Source organism: Sardina pilchardus, chromosome 9 (genome assembly GCF_963854185.1).
Source record: "Sardina pilchardus chromosome 9, fSarPil1.1, whole genome shotgun sequence".
NCBI lineage: Eukaryota > Metazoa > Chordata > Actinopteri > Clupeiformes > Clupeidae > Sardina > Sardina pilchardus.
In genome coordinates this window covers 10,261,887-10,273,783 of record NC_085002.1, presented here as the reverse complement: position 1 = coordinate 10,273,783, position 11,897 = coordinate 10,261,887, and the positions used below count along the sequence as shown (strand labels likewise).

General features: G+C 44.4%; 1 protein-coding gene across 1 annotated transcript in view; it reads left to right on the top strand.

Moving 5' to 3' along the window:
- cers5 (ceramide synthase 5) overlaps positions 1 to 11,512 on the top strand; it is a 21,776-nt gene extending 10,264 nt beyond the window's left edge. Inside the window, exons 6-10 of the mRNA XM_062545686.1 lie at positions 2,713 to 2,805; positions 5,287 to 5,415; positions 7,974 to 8,080; positions 8,919 to 9,075; positions 10,715 to 11,512. Coding sequence (XP_062401670.1) covers positions 2,713 to 2,805; positions 5,287 to 5,415; positions 7,974 to 8,080; positions 8,919 to 9,075; positions 10,715 to 10,864 — 636 coding nt within the window. The 3' untranslated portion in view covers positions 10,865 to 11,512. The remainder of the gene's footprint in view (positions 1 to 2,712; positions 2,806 to 5,286; positions 5,416 to 7,973; positions 8,081 to 8,918; positions 9,076 to 10,714) is intronic.
- The last annotated feature ends 385 nt before the right edge of the window (positions 11,513 to 11,897 follow it).

The following is an 11,897-nucleotide window of genomic DNA, read 5'->3' as shown; positions in this document are numbered from 1 at the left end:
CATCCTAGACAGTTCAGTAGAGGACATTTTATTCCAACTTTGACTGGAAACCCTTCATGAAAATTGTTGTTAGTTAGGGGCCGATGGCATTTGCATGTGCCAAAGCCAGGTCATGTAAGGTGATATTTAGCAGACACTTGTATTCAAAGTGTATCCACAAATTTGTATTGTGGTTTTGGGAATCAAACCCAAGCTGACCAATTGCCGGGCAGCGACGCTATCGCGGCTCCAACACGCGTCAATGGAGCATCTCCCCGTGTCACGCATCCCAGCAGGAGCTGAGCTTGCGTCATGTCACCTTGCGATAGCAGGCTGAGCCCTGCTCGGGATTTAAAGCATCAGGGAGAAGAACCACAAAACCATCTCCCTCGGGAGAAGCCTTTCAGTGCATCCTCTGGTTTCAATGCAGTCATCTGTGATGCAACTGTTGGCTAAATGGATGCTGTTGCTCCAATGAATGACACAACTTCGCACATGTATCCACTGATGATTGAAATCACTTGGGTTATTTCCATTTTCACCACACCCCTTGAGTCGAATCAATACCCATGACCTGCTGTAGGCCCCAGGAAGCGGTAGGAAAGTCCCAGTCTGTAACCTACGACGCAGTCTCAAAAGCACCTGGCTCGGTTCATTCCTGGTAAAGTGTCCCATGGTGAAATCTGAGCTGGCATGATTCAGACTGGCTGTGCCAGCCTCCCAGGTGCCGTCTCCGACAGGAAGTGGACGTAACCCGCAGCTTAACTCCTCTGGCCACGCTGTCTGTCTGCTGTTTAGATGTGTAATCTAGCTGTGGCGCTCTGTGAATAATGCATGTAGGCAAGTGGTGTTGTGCTCGCGAACAGCATTGCTTTACTTCACCCAGAGCTGGATGGTCCCATTTAGTCTGCTTCAACAAATCTAACACCTAACATGTTGACAGCCTGCCTACATTGTGGCGTAAGTCACAGAGCCTTCACCATGCCCTGGCTAGTATATTTAACAGCCTATTATCTTTACTCTTTACTATTCAAAAGTAGGCTTAAACTATTATCTGAATAGCTTGCCTTACAATACTGTTCTGTATTTCCTTTTCATATCTTGATGAAACATTCATATTGGGTCTTAGTTGAACTTGTCTAACAGCAAGCTAGGGTTTATTTTGAATTGCCAGAATGTTCATTAGCAAAGAAATAGCGAATTTGCTACGTCAAAGCCATTGCCCTCTGGAGACCAAAGCCAAAGGGATATTGCCTTAATACACCCCCATCTTCTGCTTCCGGTGTTTATCCTCTAATGGATATGTGAAGCCATCTTGGAAACCACCAGAGGCAAACATCCTGGCATCAGAAAGGAAAAGTCCTGCCAATTATTTGATCCAACCATTTAGGGAACCAGCTCATCCTAATTAGTAGCCATGTAGATCAGATAATTAGTGATATCTCCTGTGTTAGATGCACAGTTTGTAAGCATATTCATGGGTTTTCGTCAGATCCCTTTCCACAGCTGTGCTAATCAAGCACCATGCAATATGGCAGGACTTTTGCTTTCTGGAACCGGGATATCCGCCTCTGGAAACCGCTACAACCTACCAATTCTACAACGTCCAGGCAAACCCTCAAAAGACAACATAGTTTGATTTGAGATTAGTGTTCAGCACATAAAGACTTTATTTTTCCCCGTTCAGGGTTGAGTATTTCTACTAACAGTAATGGCCTGTAGTTGCTATGGCTAGAACCCAAGCTTAATTGCTTTAAGAGGTCCTGTTTGTGAGGGGCCGTATGAAACTCTGCCCATTCGGTTTCTCTGAGCTCCTTATCAGGCTCTCATTATCCAAGCTTCACCTGCCTCAACTTGGGATCACGGTCAAACTCAGAAGTAGTGTTTTTTTTTTTTTTAGATAAGCGCCGCACTACTGAGAGTGAAATGGGATTTATTTATTTTCAGTTCCTCTGCTGAGCTTTGCTGGCTAAATATGTTAACAATGGAGCACCACCAGGTCTAGACATAATCCCTCTTAGGCCGACTCCAGGCTGATGTGTATGCCACGACGCAGCAGCACTGAGGGGGCAGGCTGGTCAGACCTGATCGTCATTATGTTGTTCCGTATCCAGCAGTGATCTTTACTTCCTATAATGTACCCTTTCTTAAAAGTACCAAAAAAGGGCTCTCTGTCAATATGAAATACAGTGATTTCCTGCATTTATAAGCCGCATTGTGTATAAGCCGCAAGACGGTGTTTTATGCAAGTCAAAAGAAACAAAACCATATTAACACCATATTAACTGCCCCCCCCTGTATTAACCTCAGCTGAAGAAATTTCGCCAACTCAATGTTTAAGCCGCGGCTAATAGTCAGGAAATTACAGAATGCATTCTCTTAGTCTTATCTAGATTCTGCATTCACAAGTAGTATGTTTTGAATGATTGGTCAACTATATTAAATGTTTATAGATATTCACTGGAGACGAGGGCTGAGGGAAGCCATTGCAGGACAGCATAGTTGGAACATCTGAGGCCATCACATATAAGAACATGCAGTATTATATAATATAGATAGATACATATAATCCACTTTCACTGCACATGGAGCTGCTATTACCCTGCCTAGCAGATGCCCCATGGACATGGATTTGTGTGTGTGTGTGTGTGTGTGTGTGTGTGTGTCACATATTCTTTCAACATTATTGCTGTTGGTGGTAACCCCTGCCCTCCTGTGTTGTTTGACCTGCAGGTGCTCACCTCTGAATTGTATCAGTACTATGTGATAGAGCTGGCCTTCTACTGGTCCCTCATGTTCAGTCAATTCACTGACATCAAGAGGAAGGTAAGTGTGTGTGTGTGTAAGAAATACTGTTCTATTATCTTAAGCAGAAAATGTGATTACAAATCTTCTTGGTGTTACCAAAGATCCTTAAGAAGCTTTTTCAACCATCTCTGGTGTTACTTTTGGTACTTTTCTGGTTAGCCCTGTGTAATTTGATTTGATTATGTATTCATTTGGTTTGATTACTTGCTTATCATGTAAAGACTCCACAGTTTTTCCATTGTGGTTGTATAAACAACTGGGGATGGGAAGGGAAAGGCAGGAATTTTATTCAGTGGATGTAGTTTTGTTGTTGTTTGTTGTTTCCGAAATTGCTGGGGTGAGACACAGGAGTAGATCGAGAGAGACAAAAGGAACATTTATGTGTAGAAATGGTGGCACAGCATTCCACACACACACACACACACACACACACACACACACACACACACACACACACACACACAGAGAGTGGTGTTGGGGGATGGGTGAAATACTTCAGGGAACTTCTCTGCCCTTTGGCTAAAACACCACTGTGTGTGTGTGTGTGTGTGTGTGTGTGTGTGTGTGTGTGTGTGTGTGTGTGTGTGTGTGCATGTTTGAGTAGTATTTGACATGCCTCTATGAAAGGCTCAGGCCACTGAATTAGCCACAAGCCCTTGTCTGTGATTGTCATGTGGTGCAGGAACATTAGCGCTAATAGAATAATTGAGAGTCTTTGCGACGGAAAGGGGAGTGTGCTGTTCATGATAATGGGGTGTACGTGTGTGTGTGTGTGTGTGTGTGTGTGAGAGAGAGAGAGAAAGAGAGCAAGCGAAATAGAAGGAAGTTGAAAGGCTTTTGAATAAAACCAATTTTCATATACATTAACTTTTCTCTGTCATTTGTGTTGGTAGAGCGAGTCGTTCAGAGGTCTCCTGTGTCCAGCCTAAAGGCAGGCCGCAGGCTGCAGGCTCTTTGATTCGGATTCTCCTAATAGAATTAGGACCAACACCAAGAGCAGCACTTGTGTAGAGTGGGGCTTCATGCTGCCCTGAATGTTCCATTTTATGTCCTGTGTGTGTGAGGGAGAGGGACATAGAGAAAGATTACAGTACAGTGCCTGTGTTTATGTGAGTTGGTGTGTTTGTGTCTGTGAAAGGGAGGGAGAGAGAGGCCGGGTGAGACAAAGAGAAAAGAGAGAGACAAAGAGGAGAGGAAAGCAGAGAAGAGTGCTGGTGGCAGCTGCTGGTGGCATATGCTTGTATGTATGGCCTTCAGTGTTTGTGTCCCATCAGTCGCTGACCACAATAGCCACTCCACACGGGGGGTTCTGCCCAGTCTTGCCTGGTCTCGGCCCTGACAGGGCTCCGGCGTTAGCCCGTTAGCCAGGATGTCACGCATAAGGTGCGTTAGCTTTAGCCTGCTTGGTAACATCAGCTACCAGCTTTGGTGTGGAGACGTTTGTGTTCCATATTATGCTGGTTTCAGTCACACACAAGTGTGTTTGCAGTGCTGCTGGACTGGTTCACTGTGCCAGAGTTGGCATCCTTCAGAACTGAATATATTGGAACTGATTTGATTGATTGATTAGTTTATTGATTGGGTAGCACTGGAAAATGATCAGTCGGCGCAGGCCTATTTGTCCTTGTTCTTGTTTGAGACATGTTCAAGTGAATTTAGCTGAATGGGCATGAGCCACTAGCCTCGCGAGCCATCCACGTACTTCCGGCCAAGGATTGCCTCCACTACGAGTCTGGCCGTGCTCCTCTGTGGAGCATTCTGCTCGGTAGAATTGTAACAGAACGCCCCCCCTCCAGAAAGCAGCCAATAAACGAAGAGACGGGTTGGTGGGGGCGAAAGGGGGAGGGCGCTCGTGACGATGACGTTAAACGCCTGCGCTATGTTGTTATGAGTAACTATCGCCGATTGGGTGAGAGCTGTCCAATCAATTCAAACCAGAACTGGGCGTTACTTCCCGCTTCCTGCAAGCGCTTCAGAGCAAAGAAATGCCAGACCATAATACGAAATGAAATGGTAGTATTATGGGATGGTTAGGACCAGGCTAATGAGCCACTGGTGTGAGTGAATTTACCAGAATTGAACCCTGGTTGAGGGACTAGTATGAATGAAAGAGGTCTGAGTGTATTGATCTAGGTGTGTGTGTGTGTGTGTGTGTGTGTGTGTGTGTGTGTGTGTGTGTGTGTGTGTGTGTGTGTGTGTGTGTGTGTGTGTGTGTGTGTGTGTGTGTGTGTGTGTGTGTGTGTGTGTGTGTGTGTGTGTGTGTGTGTGTGTGTGTGTGTGTGTGTGTGTGTGTGTGTGTGTGTGTGTGTGTGTGTGTGTGTGTGTGTGCTGGTCTGAGTGTATTGACCTGTGTGTGTGCTGGTCTGAGTGTATTGACCTGTGTGTGTGCTGGTCTGAGTATATTGACCTGTGTCTGTGTATGTATGCTAATGTGAGTGTATTGACCTGTGTGTGTGTGTGTGTGTGTGTGTGTGTGTGCACGTGTGCCTGTGCCTGCAGGACTTCCTCATCATGTTTGTGCACCACCTGGCCACCATCTCCCTCATCAGCTTCTCCTATGTCACCAACATGCTGCGGGTAGGCAGCCTGACCATGGCCATACACGACTCCTCCGACTTCCTGCTAGAGGTGAGCGTACACACGCACCCACACGCGCACACACACGCACACACACACACACACACACACACACAAACACACACACCTGGGGTTGGCTGTTGCCTGTGTGTGGGCCTCTGACTTCCTGCTGATGGTGAGGATATACTGTATAAGTCCATCTACTGGGGGGGAATAAGAACGCATCAACATGGTTTTCAGTAAGTATATTTCCATCGAGGCTGTTCACATGGCATGCTCGCCATACGTGAGTATTAATCCACACATATTAAGAAATCCAAACATTAAAGTCCATCAAAAAAGTATTGGACGCGCCACTGGTGTGGATGGTTGTCCTGCTGCAAGGTCAACCCATGTCTCATCCTCATCATCCTGGTTGATGGCAAGATTGTCCCAATGGCTCTATTCATTGTTTCTTCAACTGTATGAAGTCTGCCAGTACCATGAGATAAAACACAGCCCCACACTATAATGCATCCACCTCCCAACGAGTTACATGGACACGTTTCATTACAATTAGAATCGGAATAATGGCTCAATCAGAATAATAATGACACATATAAAGATCTTGATCAGAATAAAACTGCTGATTGGATTAGAATTTGAATTGGAATGAAAGCGGTGGTGTACTCGTTCTCATTCCGATTAAACAGGCATATAGTATACAGTCAGCTGATTGCCTCAAGGAAAAGTAAAGCAAAAGCGGCCATCAAAGATTCTAGAGCACCAGTAAGCACCTGATCGGAATCGAACTTACCCTTTGTAAACAGACGTCACACATTTTTCAATGGGAATAGTTTAATCCGCGTAATCCCACCTTAATGTTGGTATATTATTTGTAGGGTGATGTGCAGTGCCATTTCTCCTCCAAACATGGTGTGTAGTATGACCGCCAGAAAGTTCTGTTTTGCTCTCGTCTGACCACTGACTACAGTACATTCTCTCAGTATTTCATAGCTTGTCCAAATGTTTTGTAGAAAACTTTAAACAAGCTTCGACATGTTTTTCTTTTGTAACACCGTGTCCTAATCGTAAGCGACTGCGCGACTGTCGTGTTGCGCCGGATAGTTTGTGTCCACATTGTATCCGTTAACATTCTTTAATGAACCTTTGTTACGTCATGAAAAACTTAATGTCAAGGCGACGCGACGCGACTAAAATAGAAACGGACAGAGCGACAAAACAGGGTTGAAGAAGTCGCGTAGCAAAGTAACTTGTCGCGTTCAGTCGCATCGCATTCAGTCAGGACATTCCAATTGAAAATACAGGGATGGAACTGATTTTGTTGCACGCATTTGGTCGCGTTGCTTGCAGTTAGGACACGGTGTAATGCTGTACTAATCATGTCTTTTGGGGGTAAGCGTGCATGGAGGCCATGGTGGTGGAGTGCATTGTTTTCTCTGGAACAATTGTACCTTCTACCTCAAGTCTTTCTTGAACTTTCTTCGAGTGGTCCTTGGCTCTTGGGCTACTCTTCTGACTAGCCTTCTGACTCCCTGGTCAGAAATCTTGCAAGGAGCTCCTGTGTGTGACTGGTTAATCATGGAGTCATGTTCCTACTACCACTTGCAGATAATTGCCCCAATGGTGTTTACTGGAAGGTTCTAAAGTTAGGAAATACATCTGTAACCAATTCCATTCCAGTAAGCTTACAAAGGTTCTGGGTGGAGTCTGCTTCTGCTTTTTTTATCATGAGATGTTTCTTGGGTGTCACCTTGGTAATGATAAACCTTTTTTATAGCACCAATATGGACTAACCCAGCTGATATGAAGTACAATTCTCTACAGCTGCTCACAAAATTAAGGTCGTTCTTTGCAGCTCCTTAGCTTGGTAAGCAAAACTCATTCACAAAATGAATGGGATTCGATTGGGATTTCTGCACATTGCGGGACACTAACTTTGGTTAGGCTGGGTCTATGATTTCAATCACATCATTCAGGGATTCATAATTTCACTTCCGACTGCGTAAATAAATCTACACATTCTTCTGACTGCAATTTTCAGTGTTAGTAGGCATTGCTACTACTGTTTACCAAAGCCACTTTCGATAACTGTAACATTATCCTGTCTCTGGTCACAGATTTGGCAGATAATCTGCCTACGGTAAGCGTTAGTGGTTATGGTTCCAGACTAGAAAGGAGATCTAGGTGGCATCTCCTAGCCTTGATGTACTGCTTTTTCTTACTGTGTGCAGTCCTTTTTTCCCTGTGTCATTCCACTTTGTTGCACAGAATTTATGGACTTTAATGTTTGGATTTCTTTATACTGTATGTGTCTAATGTCTGGTGAAAAGTTCATGTGAATAGCCTCATTGGAAATATACTGAAAAGGACGTCAATACTTATTTCCCCCATTGTACACTCACAAGTGAAAGTGTCAGTGATCTCAAATACCACACTATACCGGTACATACAGTACATTATCACATAGTTACTGTATACTCCATTGGGATCACCCAAGATTAACTCATGTTTGCCTGGGATAAGAGACAGTATGTGAATGTGATCATTACCTGTTTTAGAGCTGTGGTCTTTATCTTTGTGTTTGTGTGTGTGTGTTTGTGTGACAGGCTGCCAAACTGGCCAACTATGCCAAATATCAGCGGATTTGCGACTTCCTGTTTGTGGTGTTTGCGCTTTGCTTTTTTGGAACAAGACTCGTTATCTATCCACTCTGGTTAGTATATCTGTCTGTGAATACAAGTCTGGCTGCGTGCTTGCGTGCGTGCGTGCGTGCGTGCGTGCGTGCGTGTGTGTGTGTAGAATCCTGGAGATGAATGAGTGAGATTGACTGTCAGGTAATGCTGTAACTTGAGTGCCTATATTCAATGTCAGGGAGCTGCTGAAGAGATGATGCTGTTACTGGCAACTGAAATCCATACCGTGTGTGTGTGTGCGTGCAAGTGTGTTTGTGTGGGGGTGCATTCAGACCCCGTGGCTCTTTGAAAAGATCTTTTTCAATGGGTAATTCATACTTGATTGAAGTATGACATGACATGCGTTAGTTGCTTTATTGGTGTTTTTATTTCCTAGAGAGCAGCAGGACCTGATCTGGAACTGTTCTGGCCCTGATCTGGCTCAGCTCGGGTGCTGATTTGGCTCAGTTCTGGAACCAATCATTGCCATACTCAGACACAAAGTAGTTTGAACCAGATCGATTACAATGAGATCATGAGTCCACTATGCACCTCCACACATAAGAAACATGGATGGCGTGTTTATTCTGTTTTACTAAATAGATGTTTACTATTTTACTTGTTTTACTAAATAGATAAGAGTATGGCTTAATAGTCCAAGAAATGCAGAACAGACCCCCAAATATCCTCATTGTGTCGCAAACAATTGTGCAAACATTCCTTTAGATTTCATTTATGGTCATTATAGGCAATGCTGCATTGTCATGTGGCTGAGATGTTCTAGATTACTCCATGTGATTAAGTTGAGAGTATGAAGGCAAAGCAAGTTTTATTTATGATGCACAATTTACACTCTGTGATCTTCCTGCTGCTGTGTAGGAGCATCAAGTCGACGATGTTTGAGAGCTGGGAGATCATCGGGCCGTACCCGTCCTGGTGGCTCTTCTGCTCCCTGCTGATGGTGCTGCAGGTGCTGCACATCATCTGGTCCTACCTGATCGCCCGCATCGCCCTCAAAGCAGTCATGCGTGGCAAGGTGGGTGCGCCTGTGTCCACTCACCATTGGAGATGGCTGGAGATACCACCAGTTTCGCTTCCTGTGTTATAGCTACAGATATACTTTACTGCCACACGACAATGTTGGTGGTGATTGTTGTTACGGAAAGAGGTAGCTCAATCCAGTGCCATATGGCTCTGACTCAATCCAGTAAAGGAGAAAAGAAAGAAAATAAAAATGTTCAGATCAATGTTGTACTGTTCAGGAGTCTGGAATTGTGAAATAATGTTTTCCAGATTTGAAAAGTAGACATTTTGGAAAAGTATGGACATTTCCTCGAACCTGCATGTTGTGTTCTTGGATTTGGCTAATGCTTTTGGATCAGCACCGCATAGTCTTTTGTGGGAGGCCTTTGATTGCTTTAGAATCACCGGTATCCCAGTATTAAAACCCTAGTAAAAGCATACTTTCTGGATATTCAATTATGTTTTACCACATCTGAGTATACCACAGGGTGGCAACAGCTATACGTTTTTGCTTATAGTGATGCATTCACTTTGTAAAGGGTAAGATCCCTGTTCATGAGGGAGGGATTTGGACCAGTGTTTTTGTGTAAAGGTCTGAAGGTTTGGTCCACAGCATAACTTTACCTTTAGACAACCAATTCTTGACATTTTATCTGAGGCTAAACTCACATTTGTATCAATGTGTGCTCAGTTCTTACATATTGAGATATAAGGATATGCTGCATTTGATATAATCCTTAGACTGCTAGTATCTGTAGGCTGTGCTATGCCCACTTGAGTCCTACCAACCCAGTTATTCTCTACCATAATTCTCCTTCTTTTCTCTCTCTCTATCTCTCTGTATCTCTTTTTCTCTCCTTTCAACAGAAAGGCCTCATGCCTGCCCTTTCCTCCTTGGTGGACAGAAGATCCTGTCTCTGTCTGTCCCCTTCTCTCTCTGCCATCCTCTGTTCCCGTCTGTCCGCAGCCTCCCGGCTCACTGGACCTGTGCAACTGTCTCTCGCACTTCCCTTCCTCGCTCTCTCCTTTTTCTCTGATTTCTGATCTGCAAGCAGTTGAATTCTGAAGGCACATTGGATGAGACATATACAGGCTTCTAAGTCTGAGGTGCATAGAGACCTGATTGAACCATTCAGCCCATCATAGCAAAACCAGTTACGTATCATAAAGCTGAAGCTGAATTAATCTCTCCACAGTCTGTGCGTGTATAGGCCTTTTTAGCAGCTTGCACTTGCTTCCATTGCACGGATAATAATAGTGCATATTTATAATCTCTAATGCCAGTCATTTAACAAGTCATGGGACCCATTGACCTTTGTTACGTAATTTTTGACCGATTGCACTCTTGTGTCTCTGACTCCCCCTTGTGGCCATGTGGATGTAGTGTGGCTTGTTATTCAGCTTTTTCTGCCAGGAAATGTGATTAACAGGGTGTTGCATTACAGCTACTCTGTTCCGTCATGGAATGCTGTTTGGAATGAATACTTATTCAGTGAGAATGTGAAGTCTCAGAGGATGCGTCACTAAACATGCGTCATTTGAAGATGTGTCAGTAAGACAGAAGACACAACTGATGTTTTCTTAGGTTAGTGGCTGAAGTGTCTTAACACTTTGTCCCTCATTTTGCTGACTTGGTGACCTTCTCCCATCAGGTTGCAAAGGACGTGCGCAGCGACATCGAGAGCAGCTCTGACGACGAGACGAGCTCGGCCCGGCGCAACGCCTCGTCGCCTAAAGGCGAGAACGGCACCAATGGCCACGTCACCGGCACTAAAGCTTGGGCCCAAAACCACAACAGCTAGTGGCCGTGACCATCACCACCACCAGGGGCGGATGGGGCTTCCCTTCTCCTCACCTCACCTCCTCATGAATTCTGCCTGCTCAGTGACTACTCCTCCCTGACTCGTGCCCATCCCTCCCTCCCTCCCTCCCCTCCTTACTTCCTGACCAAATGTCCTGCTGTGGGCTCCCACACCTGTGCCTGACCACTCTCCTCTCCTCCGCTCACAGACTGGCGCTGAAGGGCCGCCGGCTGACACAGGCATGGGTATATGGACACTAAAGAGACGTATGTGTGTATACTTTGTGCATACCAAAAATAGAAAACACAGAACTAGGGAGGGATGAAGGTTGAATGAAATGGAGATGAAGAGATTAAAACCAGATTTTTCGCAATTCTGACGTTACAGGCGTAAACTGTGTTCTACTTCTCACTGCTTCTATGCCTTCACGTTTTACTGAAGGCCAGGAGAAATACAATATCTACTTCCAGTTTTACCGTTTGGCTGTACTTGACTTGTTTTGTTTTTTGTTGTTTTTTTGTTTTTTTTAATATGAATATTTCATGGTTCTGTTTCTGTTTGAGTTTCTCTGGTCTATTCTGCTTTTGTTTTACTGAATTTTTATGTAGAGATAAAATAAGTTTATTAAAATGACCTTGATTACCTGCACAGTGTGAAACAAAAGTATTCATGTTTATCAGTTATAGTGGAGCAGATTAATTGCATATTTCAAGAGAATCGTTCACTTTGGTATAGAAGCATGAAATTTGGCACAGATACTCTCTAAGGGTCACTTTTTGGAAAAAAGGCGCTGGCCACTCAAAAATTCAAAATGGGGGCCATTTTTTCAAGATGGCCGCTATTTCTGTCAAATGCTCATTATGTCGATCGTTCAAACTGTGATGAAGACATAACATTTTGTGAAAATACTCTCTTAAGGATGTTTCATGGAGAACGGTGCTTGTCCCTCAAAAAAATCAAGATGGCCGCCACTATTTTTCAAGATGGCCGCCATTTCGCAGTTAACACCCACCTTCAAGACCACCAACTCTTT